Source organism: Carcharhinus amblyrhynchos, chromosome 20, assembly GCF_965287045.1.
Source record: "Carcharhinus amblyrhynchos chromosome 20, sCarAmb.v2.hapA, whole genome shotgun sequence".
NCBI lineage: Eukaryota > Metazoa > Chordata > Chondrichthyes > Carcharhiniformes > Carcharhinidae > Carcharhinus > Carcharhinus amblyrhynchos.
In genome coordinates, this window is record NC_137343.1 from 7,443,327 (window position 1) to 7,456,219 (window position 12,893).

A 12,893-nucleotide genomic window follows, 5' to 3' on the forward strand; every position below is an offset into this window, starting at 1 on the left:
AATGGAGCTTGTTGTAGTCTGGTGGTTACTTATTCCAGATGCATGTGAAGAGAATATTCAATGTGCAGTTATATACTTGCTTCATACCATACAACTAGGAAAAAATAAGAAAATACACAAAGACAAAAGTTGAAAGGGTTCAAATTCTGTCAGAGAATCTGAGATGTTAAGTGTGAAGCAGCGCAAATGCAATTTTTCTGCTCATCATGGATCCTCAGTATAATGAGCTTTAGACAAGATTTAATTATGTTTGAAGACCAAGGCGTAAAATATAGAGTTCTCAAGCTCAGCAGAACTGACAGTTGAGGCAATCTCATCCAGAAAGTGCACAAAGGATAAGGTGGGAAACACATTTCTAACAAAAGCATGGATGAGGGTTTCAGCTGCAGATGAGCTGAGGCAGGGGCAGAATCAGTTGTTGCTAAAGAGGTTGAAGTAAACTGTCTTCATGATGGAATAGATGTGTGTTCAGAGGCTCATGTTGGAGTCAGCTTTGTCACCAAGGTTGTGGTTGGTCTGGCTCAACCTCAGAGTTGTCAGGGAGAGGGATACAATCAGTGGTTCAGGAATGGAATTTGTGATTGGAACCAAATACAATTAATCTTCCCACTATATTGCTGTTGGAAATGTCTGCTTGTACTGAATATCGGAGAAACAGTCTGACAAATTAGGGGCAGAAGATGGATCATGACACAGCGTGAGGTCAAACTGGGTGTCATCAGTGCACATGAAAACTGTTGTGTTTTTGGATGGTGTGTGGAGTGGCAGCAATAGGAGACGACCACGGATAGGTTGTTGGGTAACTTCAGAGGTAAGTGTTCTGACTTCTTATGGGACATTAACTAAAAAACATTGAAGATAAAAATATTGGGATATATAAATATATTTATGTAAATGGATGATATATTGTATCACTCATTTTGTAACTGAATCACCTGTTTCATTATTCAACAGCAAAGTTGAAAGAACACATTGGTCTCTCAGACTTCAGGCTCATAAACTGGATAGTCCTAAAATTCGGCAAGGGATTTCTTTTGTGTCCAGATCTGTAAAAAGGCAAGAAAATGTCCCTCACTTTAAGTTATCAGCAATGCAATCTGAAGGAGAACTCCATTCTATTGGTTACATGTAAGGGAAATACCTGAAGCTAGTGTATGTTTTGCCCTGTGTGGGTTGTACAAGGCGCAGACCACGGAGCTTTGGAGGAGGTCTCCAGCGAAATTCAAATCAATTTCCCATTAATTTTCATTTATCTCAAGTTACTGATAAATCAAAACAACTTATTAGATTTTATCTATGAAGGAGGATACAACATTTAAAAACAAACCCTCTAAATTAAGACAAAACAATCCATCAAATAAAAAAGTACGAATCATTTGAATTTTTTGTCCTCAAGAGCTGAAGTGTCAGGGATTGGAGCTGCATGTGAACCAAAGCCTGCAGTTTGGACACCCCAACTTCAAGGCTTTTGAGTTTGCAACATAGGGATTTGACTTAGAATACCTGTAAGCAGAAACTGAATGCGGGTCAAACTTGAAGAAGATGATACACATGGAGACTTCCGGTTAACTTCACTTCTTCAAAGCCTGAGATAAAGCTGGGTTCATTGATACAGTGCCTGGGGAAAAAGGATTCAGATCAAATCTCATGATCCAAATAAAGCCCACTATCAACCACAGCATAACCTCATGGTCTCTGTTGACCACACCTGTGTGCGTTATTAGGACTGCAAGATTTAAATTTGTACATATTTATTATGGCGCAGTTTGTGTCTGAATATAAGATTATCAAAATGCAAAGAAAATCATATTAAAATACAGGCAAATTTTAAAACTATGACTATGGTTTTTGCTTCCACACATTGAAAACAAATCGGTCAAAATGAAGCATTGTCATTTATTCATATTATTGGTTTATGCTGGCTGTTTCTGCAATATTCAAGAATCTTCAGTAGAGTTTGGATATAAAAGACACACCTTAAATGCAATGTTCTAAGGAAGCATAGCTTTACATCTTGTTGCTCAGACCTTATTCACATCCAATTTTGACAAGTAGAGACAGACAAGCAGATGTAATTGAAAGCTTATAAATTGCTGTTAATCTAATTATCAAACAGATGTTTAATAGTCTTGGTTTCAGTATCTCCTAAATGGTAGATTGGAAGCCAGGTGGAGCCTTTCAGCCAGCAGAGAAACTGATCTGAAGCTAGTTCCATGGATGGGTGTACAAGCCTCTTTTGACCGAAGAGACAACTTACTGAAACATTTGGAACTAGCCTCATTTTGATGATTTGGATCAATCTGTTCAAGATATTGCCACACAATCAAACACTGCACATCAGGATTAACAGGCAGTATTGTCACAAAACACACTGACAACTAAATGCAATTGTTACTTTGTTTCCAAGCCCAGTGATCTGATGAATTTGGCCTTTCTGGTACAAGCTATGCTCAAGTGAAACATTTTGTCAATGAAAACAAGGCTCAGGTGCCCAAAAAAAGTCAAGCAGCTAACTGCCATCACTGTTTGCACTCAATGAACATGGTGAGGGAGGAAGCAGTGGATGTTTCGGAACTCCAAGTGCCCAGCGTTTTTCTGGAAGTAACAAAGAGAAGAAGATAGCTAGTGTGATTTTTTTTTGAGGAACGACTGAGACACTTTGACTTGAAGCATGCATTGCATAGCTGTAAAGCAGCCTGGGGAATTAAGAAATGCATCGCTGAAGTGAAATGCCTGCATTTGAATGCAATGAAGCAAAACAACATGGGTGCTGGTACGATTTATTTTACAAAATATACAAAGGGGAATGTTTGGTGCCAAAAGTGATTGGTGGCTATGATTTTTTTTATGCATTTGTGGGACATCGGCATGGCTGGCTGGCCAGCATTTATTGCCTATCCCTTGTTGCCCTTGTTCAGAAGGCAGTTGAGAGTCAACCACATTGCTGTGGCTCTGGAGTCACATGTAAGCCAGACCAGATAAGGATGGCAGATTTCTTTTACTAAAGGACATTAGTGAACCAGATGGGTTTTTCTGACAACCTACAATGGTTTCATGGTCATCAGTAGATTCTTAATTCCAGATTTCTTTTATTGAATTAAATTCCACCATCTGCCATGGTGGGATTTGAATCGTGCCGAGACCATTACACACAATAAAAACAGCAAATGCTTGAAGATCCCAGCAGATCCTTGAGGGGAGAATAAAGCCAATGTTTTGAGTTAGATGACTTTTTGTCAGGCCTGACGAAGGGTCATCTAGACTCGAAACATTGGATCTAATCTCACCCAGAGATGCTGTCAGACCTATTGAGATTTTCCAGCATTTTCTGTTTCTGTTTCAGATTCTAGAATCCACAGTATTTTGCTTTTATCTCCAGACCATTAGCTGAGTTTCTGGATTAATAGTTTAGCGATAATACCATTGGGTCATTGTCTCCCCTGCTGGCATCCCATTTTGATTGGGTAGCTTGCAACTATTTTGCATAAGCTATCAGCGGGGGAGGCAACTTCATTTGATAATGTGGTCAGACTCAGGCATTGCCAGCCCACTGAAGCAGCAATCTTTGGAGCCACACCAGTTGTCTGTTGCTACTGATGACATACATAGATTGTGAATCCAATGTCGGGACTGATAAGGATATCCTTGTGTCTGGATTGCTCACAAACATGGAGAGAACTAATGCCATGGACTGAGGAAGAGGTACAGATGAGTGAGCCTGATAAGCAGATGCAGAAGATCAAGTGCTTACTATGGCTATATTGTTTAATTATCTGATGAGGACTGGCTGATATCAATGCCATCTGTACATCAACGGGACCTTTGAGAAGAATAGTTAATGGCAAATAGATGAGCAGAAAACAAACCACAATCGCCAATTACTTTGCATAAGTACTTTGAATGTTATGATGTGTAGTACTGCTTTTGGATCAAGTACATTTCAAATATTGCTTTGATATTTTAGGTGTTTGTTTCATATTGTATTTCTGTGTTGTTTCATTAAGGTTACCATTCCCTCTTCCATCTTCTTCTGTCGGGAAAAAGATATAAAAGTCTGAGGTCACGTGCCAACTGACTCAAAAACAGTTGCTTCCCTGTTGCTGTCAGACTTTTGAATGGACTTCCTTGCATTAAGTTGATCTTTCTCTACACCCCAGCTATGACTGTAACACTACAGTCTGCAGTTTCTAATTTCCTTCTCTATGAACGGTATGCTTTGGCTGTAAAGCACACAAGAAACAATACTTTTCACTGTATGCTAATATATGTGACAATAATACATCAAATCAAAAATCAAATCAAATTTGGACAATTTGAATTATTTTTCTGAGAAGAAACTTTCTAACAGGAACAATGTCCTATAGTCTAAGAAACAATTAGATTGTATTTCAAACTCATTACTATTGAATCCTATAGGTTATTATGGCTCGATGGTTCATCTGGAGCTGCAACAGTTAACTTCCTCATCTGATAGCTCAAACAGCTGTGCTCCAAAGAACTGCAAAAGCTAGGGGTTTTTGAGGATTTTGTTGTCTCATTCTGATGTTTTTGCTCTGTATTCATTGTAATTAATGTGTGATAGTGCAATTGATATAAATATATTTATTAATTCTTTATGTTTAAAGGGGAAAGTTTAAATATTCAGCTTTATTCTACAGGCAGCCGGTATAGCTGGCAGAATGCAACTCAGATGTTGGGAGAGTAGGATAATTACACATTTCAGTGGTGCAAGTGGTTATGTTGAGTAGAGTTAATGGACTTTTGCTTACTTAAGTTCCCTTGCGATTTTAGATTAGCGTGATTGACCAAGGTCATGTGATGTGGTTTATGTGCAGACCAGGGTCTGTAGCAGAAAAATTAGTTCTAGCTGGGAGTTGTTTGAAGACAGAGGCTTCAGCAAGGTGCTCTGAAACTCATTTTCCCTCTGAAAGCTTAAAGTCTGTCTACACTTGTCAAGTATATTTGTGATTGCTAACTATATTTAAAGTATTATTTATGGCTGTAAGAGAAATTTGGAACTAAGAGTGATAAGTTAGAAATTAAATTTGTTTCCTTTTCATTTTTAAATAGTGTTCAGCTGTTAATAGTTAAGCTGCTTCATTTGTTAGGGTTATATTTCAACTTTGATTTGATTTATTGTCGTTACATATATTAGTATACAGTGAAAAATATTGTTTCTTGTGTACTATAGAGACAAAGCATATCATACATAGGGAAGGAATGGAGACAGTGCAGAATGAAGTGTCACAGTCATAGCTAAGATGTAGAGAAAGATCAACTTAATGTGAGGTAGGTCCATTCAAAAGTCTGATGGCAACAGGGAAGAAGCTTATTTTTGAGTCTGTTGGTACATGTCCTCAGACTTTTCTATCTTTTTCTCGATGGAAGAAGGTGGAAGAGAGTATGCCCGGAATGTGTGGGTTCCTTAATTATGCTGACTGCTTTTCCAAGGCAGTGGGAAGCATAGCCAGTGTCAATGGATGGGAGGCTGGTTTTAGTGATGGACTGGCCTTCATTCACAACCTTTTGTAGTTTATTGCGGTTATTAAATTTTTTGCTGCTTATTGCTATTATTAAATAAAGTTTGTTCCAATATAAAAGCTCCCTAATTTGTCAGTGGAATTACTCCTGAAAGAAGTGTCTTATCCTCACATTTATACCAAAATAGAAAAATTGTTGTGGTCTAGCCTGGCATCCTAATGTAACTTGGGATTCTGGTCTGCAACCTGAACAAATGTCAAACGTTTTTACAAAAATAAGCAGTTGGAAAATCCTTTATCATTTTCAATGCTGAAGAGTTAAGGCACACGAGGTTAAGATGGCATACTGTTACACAGAGATCAATGGACATTTCTAAGAAACTACCTGTACAAACTACTAATGCAGAAAGTGTCTGCTGTGTATTCCATTTGTGAATGGCCATAGGAGGGTGAGAAAGGCAACTTGGGCTTGATGTTGAAGAGCAAGTTTGTTCCACAAACTCAATTATTTTCAAACCTTTTTAACTACAATCAATTGGAACAATGTCCTCAAGATGAAGCTATTTTATCATTTGATACTGGGTAATAAAGGCACAACATAAACTCCAAGATGCGCAAACCACTAATGTGAGTGATGAATATTTAATGAAGATCCTAAACTTGTAACAGCCACTTACTGTTTTGGAACTCATTCACTCAGTCTAATTGATGCTGTCCACTTTAATTTTAAAAACATTCATTTTTGATTACAAATCCCCTCCAAACTTTGTCTTCATTAGCTCTTTTGTTTAATGGAAATTAGTTCTCTATCCATTATAGTAGATGTTATTATCCTTTGCCGTCCCCTGTTCCACAAACTCAAATTAATGGCAAGATGTTAACTGGTCCTCAAAAGCTCACACAAGTGCGTGATCTAAATGAGGTATTGCATTTGATAATCTAGAAAAAGTATTGGGTAAAATTGGTGATGATTTAATAATGGACAAGTGATCAAACTAGTTAGAAAGTGCTTCATAAATGTTGGCTAAGATAAGCATGATTTGTTTCACTTCAGGTATGATTCAAATGATCCATTAGGAAGCTTTTATCAAACAAAGTTTATTTAAGAATATAGTTAACACAAACATGTATGGAAAAAAATTAGCAATGACTTTTATCAATTATAAGTAAAACAACCATGATAATGTATAACCCTTAACAAATATATCTAAAATGTTCCAATCAAACCATTCCCATAAACAAAACCCTTTAAGAACATAAGAACATAAGAAATAGGAGCAGGAGTAGGCCATCTGGCCCTTCGAGCCTGCCCCGCCATTCAATAAGATCATGGCTGATCTGTCGTGGCTCAGTTCCACTTTCCCGCCCTCTCCCCATAACCCTTAATCCCCTCTCTTATCAAAAACCCATCAACCCGCTTCTTAAAAATATTTAGCGAGGCAGCCTCCACCACTTCAACGGGCAGAGAATTCCAGAGATTCACCACCCTTTGAGTGAAGAAGTTCCTCCTCAACTCCGTTCTGAACCGCCCCCCCTTTATCTTGAGGCTGTGCCCCCTAGTCCTACTGTCTTTTTTGAGCGGGAAGAGTCTTTCCACCTCTATCCTATCCATCCCATTCATCATCTTATACGTCTCAATGAGATCTTTAAATAAGTTCACATTGAAATCTCATGCTCTTGTGATACTAGAGTGGAGTCCTTTGGTTGGAGAATTGAAAACTCTGTCTTGTAAGTTCTAGTAGTCCTCTTGAAACACCCAGAACAATTTGAAGTTAGAACAGCTTCCCAGAACTCCAGGTAGACTCTGGTCAAACTACCAACAGCAGATTCTTTACTTTGGGAAGGCAAGAAACCTTGCTTCCGGCTAACAGCTGAATTTCTAAAACCAGAGCGAGAGAGAGACAACTTCCTCTCAATTTGATGACTCTTCTAATCTAAAACTAAACTCTACCTGCAGACCAGGTTTTCTCCTAACAATGCAGAGCCACAAAAGACTCCATAGTAAAAATAAACAAATCTCCATTCAAGCAGCTTAATGAGCAATAAAAGGACATCTGGTAGACACTCAACAGCAATGAGAAACACTGAAGCTCTGAGAGCTCCAGAGATCAGGATTTTAAAAAAACCTTTCTTAAAAGGTACACTAATGTCACAGTTTGCTCCAACATTCAATGAGATCATGACTGATCTAATGATAATCCTCAACTCCACCTTCCCACCTTACCCCATAACCCTTGATTCCCTTACTAATTAAAAATCTGTCTTTCTCAGCCTTGAACATACTTAATGACTTAGCCTCTACAGTCCTCTGCAGTGAAGAATTCCACAGATTCACTGCCCTCTGAGAGAAGAAATTCCTCCTCATATTTGTCGTAAATGGGTAACCTCTTACTCAGAGATTATGCCCTCTGGTTCCAGACTCTCCCACAAGGGGAAACAACCTCTGAGCATCTACTTTGTCAAGCTGCCTGAGAATCCAATATCTCAACAGGATTGTCTCTCACTCTTCTAAACTATAATGAGTACAGGCCCAACCTTCTCAACCTCTCCACATTAGAAAATCCTTCCATACCCAGGATCAACCTGTGAATCTTCTCCAGATTGCTTCCAGTGCTACTATATCTTTCCTCAGATGAGGGGACCAAAACTATTCATGGTATTCTATGGTATGGTGTGGTATAACTAGTCTTGCTCAAGCTTGAGCAAGACTTTCCTTCTTTATACTCCATTCCCTTTAAAATAAAGATCAACATTCAATTTGCCTTACTTATTACCTGCTGAACCTGCATTCTAGCTTTTTGTGATTTATGCAAAAGGAATCCTAAATCCCTCCTTGCTGCAGCTTTCTGCAGACTTTCTCCACTTAAATAAAATTTAGCTCCATTCTCCTTCCTACCAAAGTGCATAACTTTACATTTTCCCATCTTCCAATTTTTTCCCACTCCCGTAACCTGTCTATATTTGTCTGTAGACTCCGGGCCCTATTTTACCATTTTGATTCTAAGTGCTGGGCAGACTTGAATCTGGGAGTGTTTCAGATCTGACTTTTAGACCTGTTCTCAGGCACCACCATACACACTCTGCCTGCAAAAATATCAGCGATTCTAAATTGTGCTGCACAAGCCTGTGGGCAGGGCATAACGCCCCCGAAACCTGCAGCTCCAATCGGCGTCTCCAACTGTGCATGCGTAGAAAAAATGATAGAATGCTGCTTCCCTGATAGTGTCTTCCCCAGCCCCCCACAGACATAATATGCCACTCCCAACACCATGACATCATATCTTATTAAGCAATCTTTTGTATGATATCTTACTGAATGCTTTTTGGCAATCCAAGTATACTATTTCTACTTGTTCCACTTTATCTATCCTTCTTGTTTCCACCTCAAAGAATTCTAATACGTTTGTTAGGCATGATTTTCCCTTCATGGCGCCATGCTAACTCTGGTTGATTACATTATGTATTTCTAAATGCTCTGCTATTACATCCTTTGTAACAGACTCTTAAAATTAACCCAATCACAGAAATTTAGTAGCTAGTAGAAGTTAAGAAGCAACAATAGTTATCAGATTTTTTTTGTTTCTGTTTTTGAATAAGGGTGTTACTTTGGCAGCTTTCCAATGAGTTCATTGACAAGTTTCCTCAGTTCATTGACAATAGCTTTGAAACTAAAATTGTACTGTGCCAGATTATGACTAATTATTAATGATTAAGTCTGTACATCACAATAGAAAAGGAATTGACCTCAGTTGCCATCACATTAGCTTTAGAATTAAATCAAATGTGTAGCACAGAAACAGACCATTCAGCTCACCTGGTCTTTAATGTTTGTGTTCCATATCTCCCACCCAGCTTCATCAAACCAAAGTGCAAATTTCTATTCCTTTCCCTTTCTGTAATTATCCAGCATTTCTGTAATGTCTGTGTCAATTCAGAGTTTCTTCTGCAAGCAGCTCAATGTCAAACACGCTTATAGAAACTATTACTTACAACTTAAATGCTGTGTCTTTTATATACTGCTGTTAGTGTAGAATTGGTGTAACATTCAGTGCTATTATGATAAATGACTTACTGGAGTAAGTATTGATAGCCACTTCAAATAATGGAAAATATCACAATCAGCTCCCACATTATACATGCTAAGCTAACATCCAGAATAATTTATAAGTAAATTCATTTAACGGCAGTGTCAGACAAAATATTACAATGCAGCACAACCAGTGATTTAAACCAAATTTGTTTCTGAAAATTATTTCACAGCATGTGGATGTTGCTGGCTGTGCCAGTGTTTGAATGGACAACAAATGTTGGCCAAACCAGATATGTACAAATCCCATGAAAGAATAAATAAAATCTAGTTTAAAATATTGGTTGTGCTGTGTAGATTAAACGGGACTAATAGTTAAGTGTTCATAATTCTTCTAATTTTCCTTAAAAAAACAGTAAGACACTATTTTCTGTTGTGCAAAAAAAATGCATGAAACAATGCTTCCAATGCAGAAACATCTACTGTAGCATTTACTCTGTGCAGTATTTCTGTTCTCTAAGTACTTGCACTGGATACAGATTTTAGCCAACTGCAGAAAATCCTTGTGTAAATTTGCAATGATTTATGCCATGTTCATTGTTATTCTTGTTTGAAACGTATCAGACTTGATGATTTGGAACATACCGACTCATAAGGTCTGATTTCTTGCAGACTTGTAAATTTGTTCAAATGCAAAATGTTTCAAAATTAGTATTCTGCAGTTGCATAATAAAAATTAAGTCCAGAAATGATTGCTTGCAAGCTGGTAATACATATATACATACACATACACAATGGAAAGAGAAGGATCCTTCAGGATTTCTTCCTATTTGCACCCTAATATACCAGATCATATAGTTTGAAAGATTGCAGAATTTTGAGCATAAGTACTCATGCACAACTACAACATGTCAATCTCAGTTGTTTATGCCTGTTCACTAAAACCCTCTATCTGAATCAACAGTCAGTGAGAGAAGTGGCCACACCCTGACTCTCTTAAACGAGAGACTCAATCAAGTTTTCACCAGTAGCAAGAAATAAAGTCATTTTCTTGATCCTTCCATTTTTTTGGGTTATGTTTACTTAAATTTATCCTCAGGGAACTGCTTTGCAATTGTAGACAGAATGGTCATGTGATTACATGGTTATTTAGGAAGTCACGTGACAGAAGCACAGGCGATCTCCCTAGAGCACAGGCAGAGTCCAAGCATGAAGTCACTGTTCAGCTAGTTAATTGTATTGTTTGTTACAAGTGGGAGGAAACATGCTAAAGGGAGAACGAGGCATCCATGGCTGACAAAAGAAATCAAGAACAGCAGTAAAGCAAAAGATAAAGCATACAAAGTGGCAAGGATTAGTGGGAAGCCAGAGGATTGGGAAGGATTAAAAGCGAGCAGAGGACAACTAAAAAACGGGGGAGAAGATGAAATATGAACGTAAGCTAGCTACTAATATAAAAGAAGATAGGAAGAGATTTTTTTCAATATATAAAAGGTAAGAGAGAGCCAAAAATAGCCATTGGACTACTGGAAAATAACAGGAAACAAAGCAATGGCAGAGGAACTAAATAGTTGCTTTGCATCAGTCTTCATGGTGGAAGACACCAGTAGGATGCCAAGCTCCAGGAGAGTCAGGGGGCATAGGTGAGTGGAGTGGCCATCAATAAGGAGGTTTTAGGGAAACTGAAAGGTCTGAAGGTGGAAAAATCACCTGGACCGGATGAACTGCACCCCAGGGTTCTAAAAGAGATAGCTGAGGAAATTGTGGAGGCATTGAGGGTGATCTTTCAAGAATCACTAGTCACTGGCTGCTATCCTGAAAAAGACCCTTTTATCCCCACTCTTGGCCTTCTGCCAGTCAGCCAATCCTCTTATCCATGCCAGGATCTTACCCTTAACACCATGGGCACTTATTTAGCAGTCTCCTATGCGGTACCTTGTCAAAGGACTTCTGGAATTCTAAATAAATCACGTCCACTGGTTCTCCTTTATCTAACTTCCTTATTACCTCCTTAAAAAACTCTAACAGATTTGTCAGACATGATAACTCCTTGACAAAGCCGTGCTGATTCAGTCCTATTTTATCCTGCCGTTCAAAATACTCTGCAATCTCATCCTTAATAATGGATTTTAAAATCTTGCCAATGACCGAAATCAGGCTAACCAGCCTATAATTTCACATCTGCTGCCTCCCCACTTCTTAAATAGCGGTGTAACCAGAGGACTGGGAGGCAGCAGATGTGAAATCATAGGCTGGTTAGCCTGATTTCGGTCATTGGCAAGATTTTAAAATCCATTATTAAGGATGAGATTGCAGAGTATTTTGAACGGCAGGATAAAATAGGACTGAATCAGCACGGCTTTGTCAAGGAGTTATCATGTCTGACAAATCTGTTAGAGTTTTTTAAGGAGGTAATAAGGAAGTTAGATAAAGGAGAACCAGTGGACGTGATTTATTTAGAATTCCAGAAGTCCTTTGACAAGGTACCGCATAGGAGACTGCTAAATAAGTGCCCATGGTGTTAAGGGTAAGATCCTGGCATGGATAAGAGGATTGACTGACTGGCAGAAGGCCAAGAGTGGGGATAAAAGGGTCTTTTTCAGGATAGCAGCCAGTGACTAGTGGTGTGCCTCAGGGGTCAGTGCTGGGGCCAAGACTTTTCACAATATACATTAACGATTTGGAGGAAGGAATTGAAGGCACTGTTGCTACGTTTGCTGATGATATAAAGATATGTAGAGGAACAGGTAGTATTGAGAAAACAAAGGGGCTGCAGAAGGACTTGGACAGGTTAGGAGAGTGGGCAAAGAAGTGGAATATAATATGGAAAAGTGTGAGGTTATGCACTTTGGATGGAGGAATGGAGACATAGACTATTTTTTAAATGGGAAAATGTTTAGGAAATCAGAAACACAAAGAGACTTGGGAATCCTTGTTCAAGATACTCTTAAGATTAATGTGCAGGTTCAGTCAGGAGTTAGGAAGGCAAATGCAATGTTAGTATTCATGTCGAGAGGGCTAAATGCAAGAGCAGGAATGTACTTCTAAGGCTGTATAAGACTCTGTTTAGACCCCATTTGGAGTATTGTGAGAACTTTTTGATCTCACATCTAAGGAAAGGCTTTGGAAAGGGTCCAGAGGGGGTTCACAAGTATGATCCCTGGAATGAAGAGCTTGTCGTATAAGGAACAGTTGAGGACTCTGGATCTGTACTCGTTGGAGTTTAGAAGGATGAGGGGGGATCTTATTGAAACATACAGGATACTGCAGGGCCTGGATAGAGTGGATGTGGAGAGGATGTTTCCACTAGTAGGAAGAACTAGAACCAGAGGGCACAACCTCAACCTAAAGGGATGATCCTTTAAAACAGAAGTGGGGAGGAATTT

At 38.7% G+C, this 12,893-nt stretch overlaps 1 protein-coding gene across 3 annotated transcripts in view; it reads right to left on the bottom strand.

Moving 5' to 3' along the window:
* tango2 (transport and golgi organization 2 homolog (Drosophila)) overlaps positions 1-12,893 on the bottom strand; it is a 164,077-nt gene that overhangs the window by 76,181 nt on the left and 75,003 nt on the right. For all 3 annotated transcript variants that reach the window (XM_080208036.1, XM_080208038.1, XM_080208037.1), the window contains exon 2: positions 1,504-1,618. In XM_080208036.1, the coding sequence (XP_080064162.1) occupies positions 1,504-1,553 (50 nt within the window). In that variant the 5' untranslated portion in view covers positions 1,554-1,618. The remainder of the gene's footprint in view (positions 1-1,503; positions 1,619-12,893) is intronic.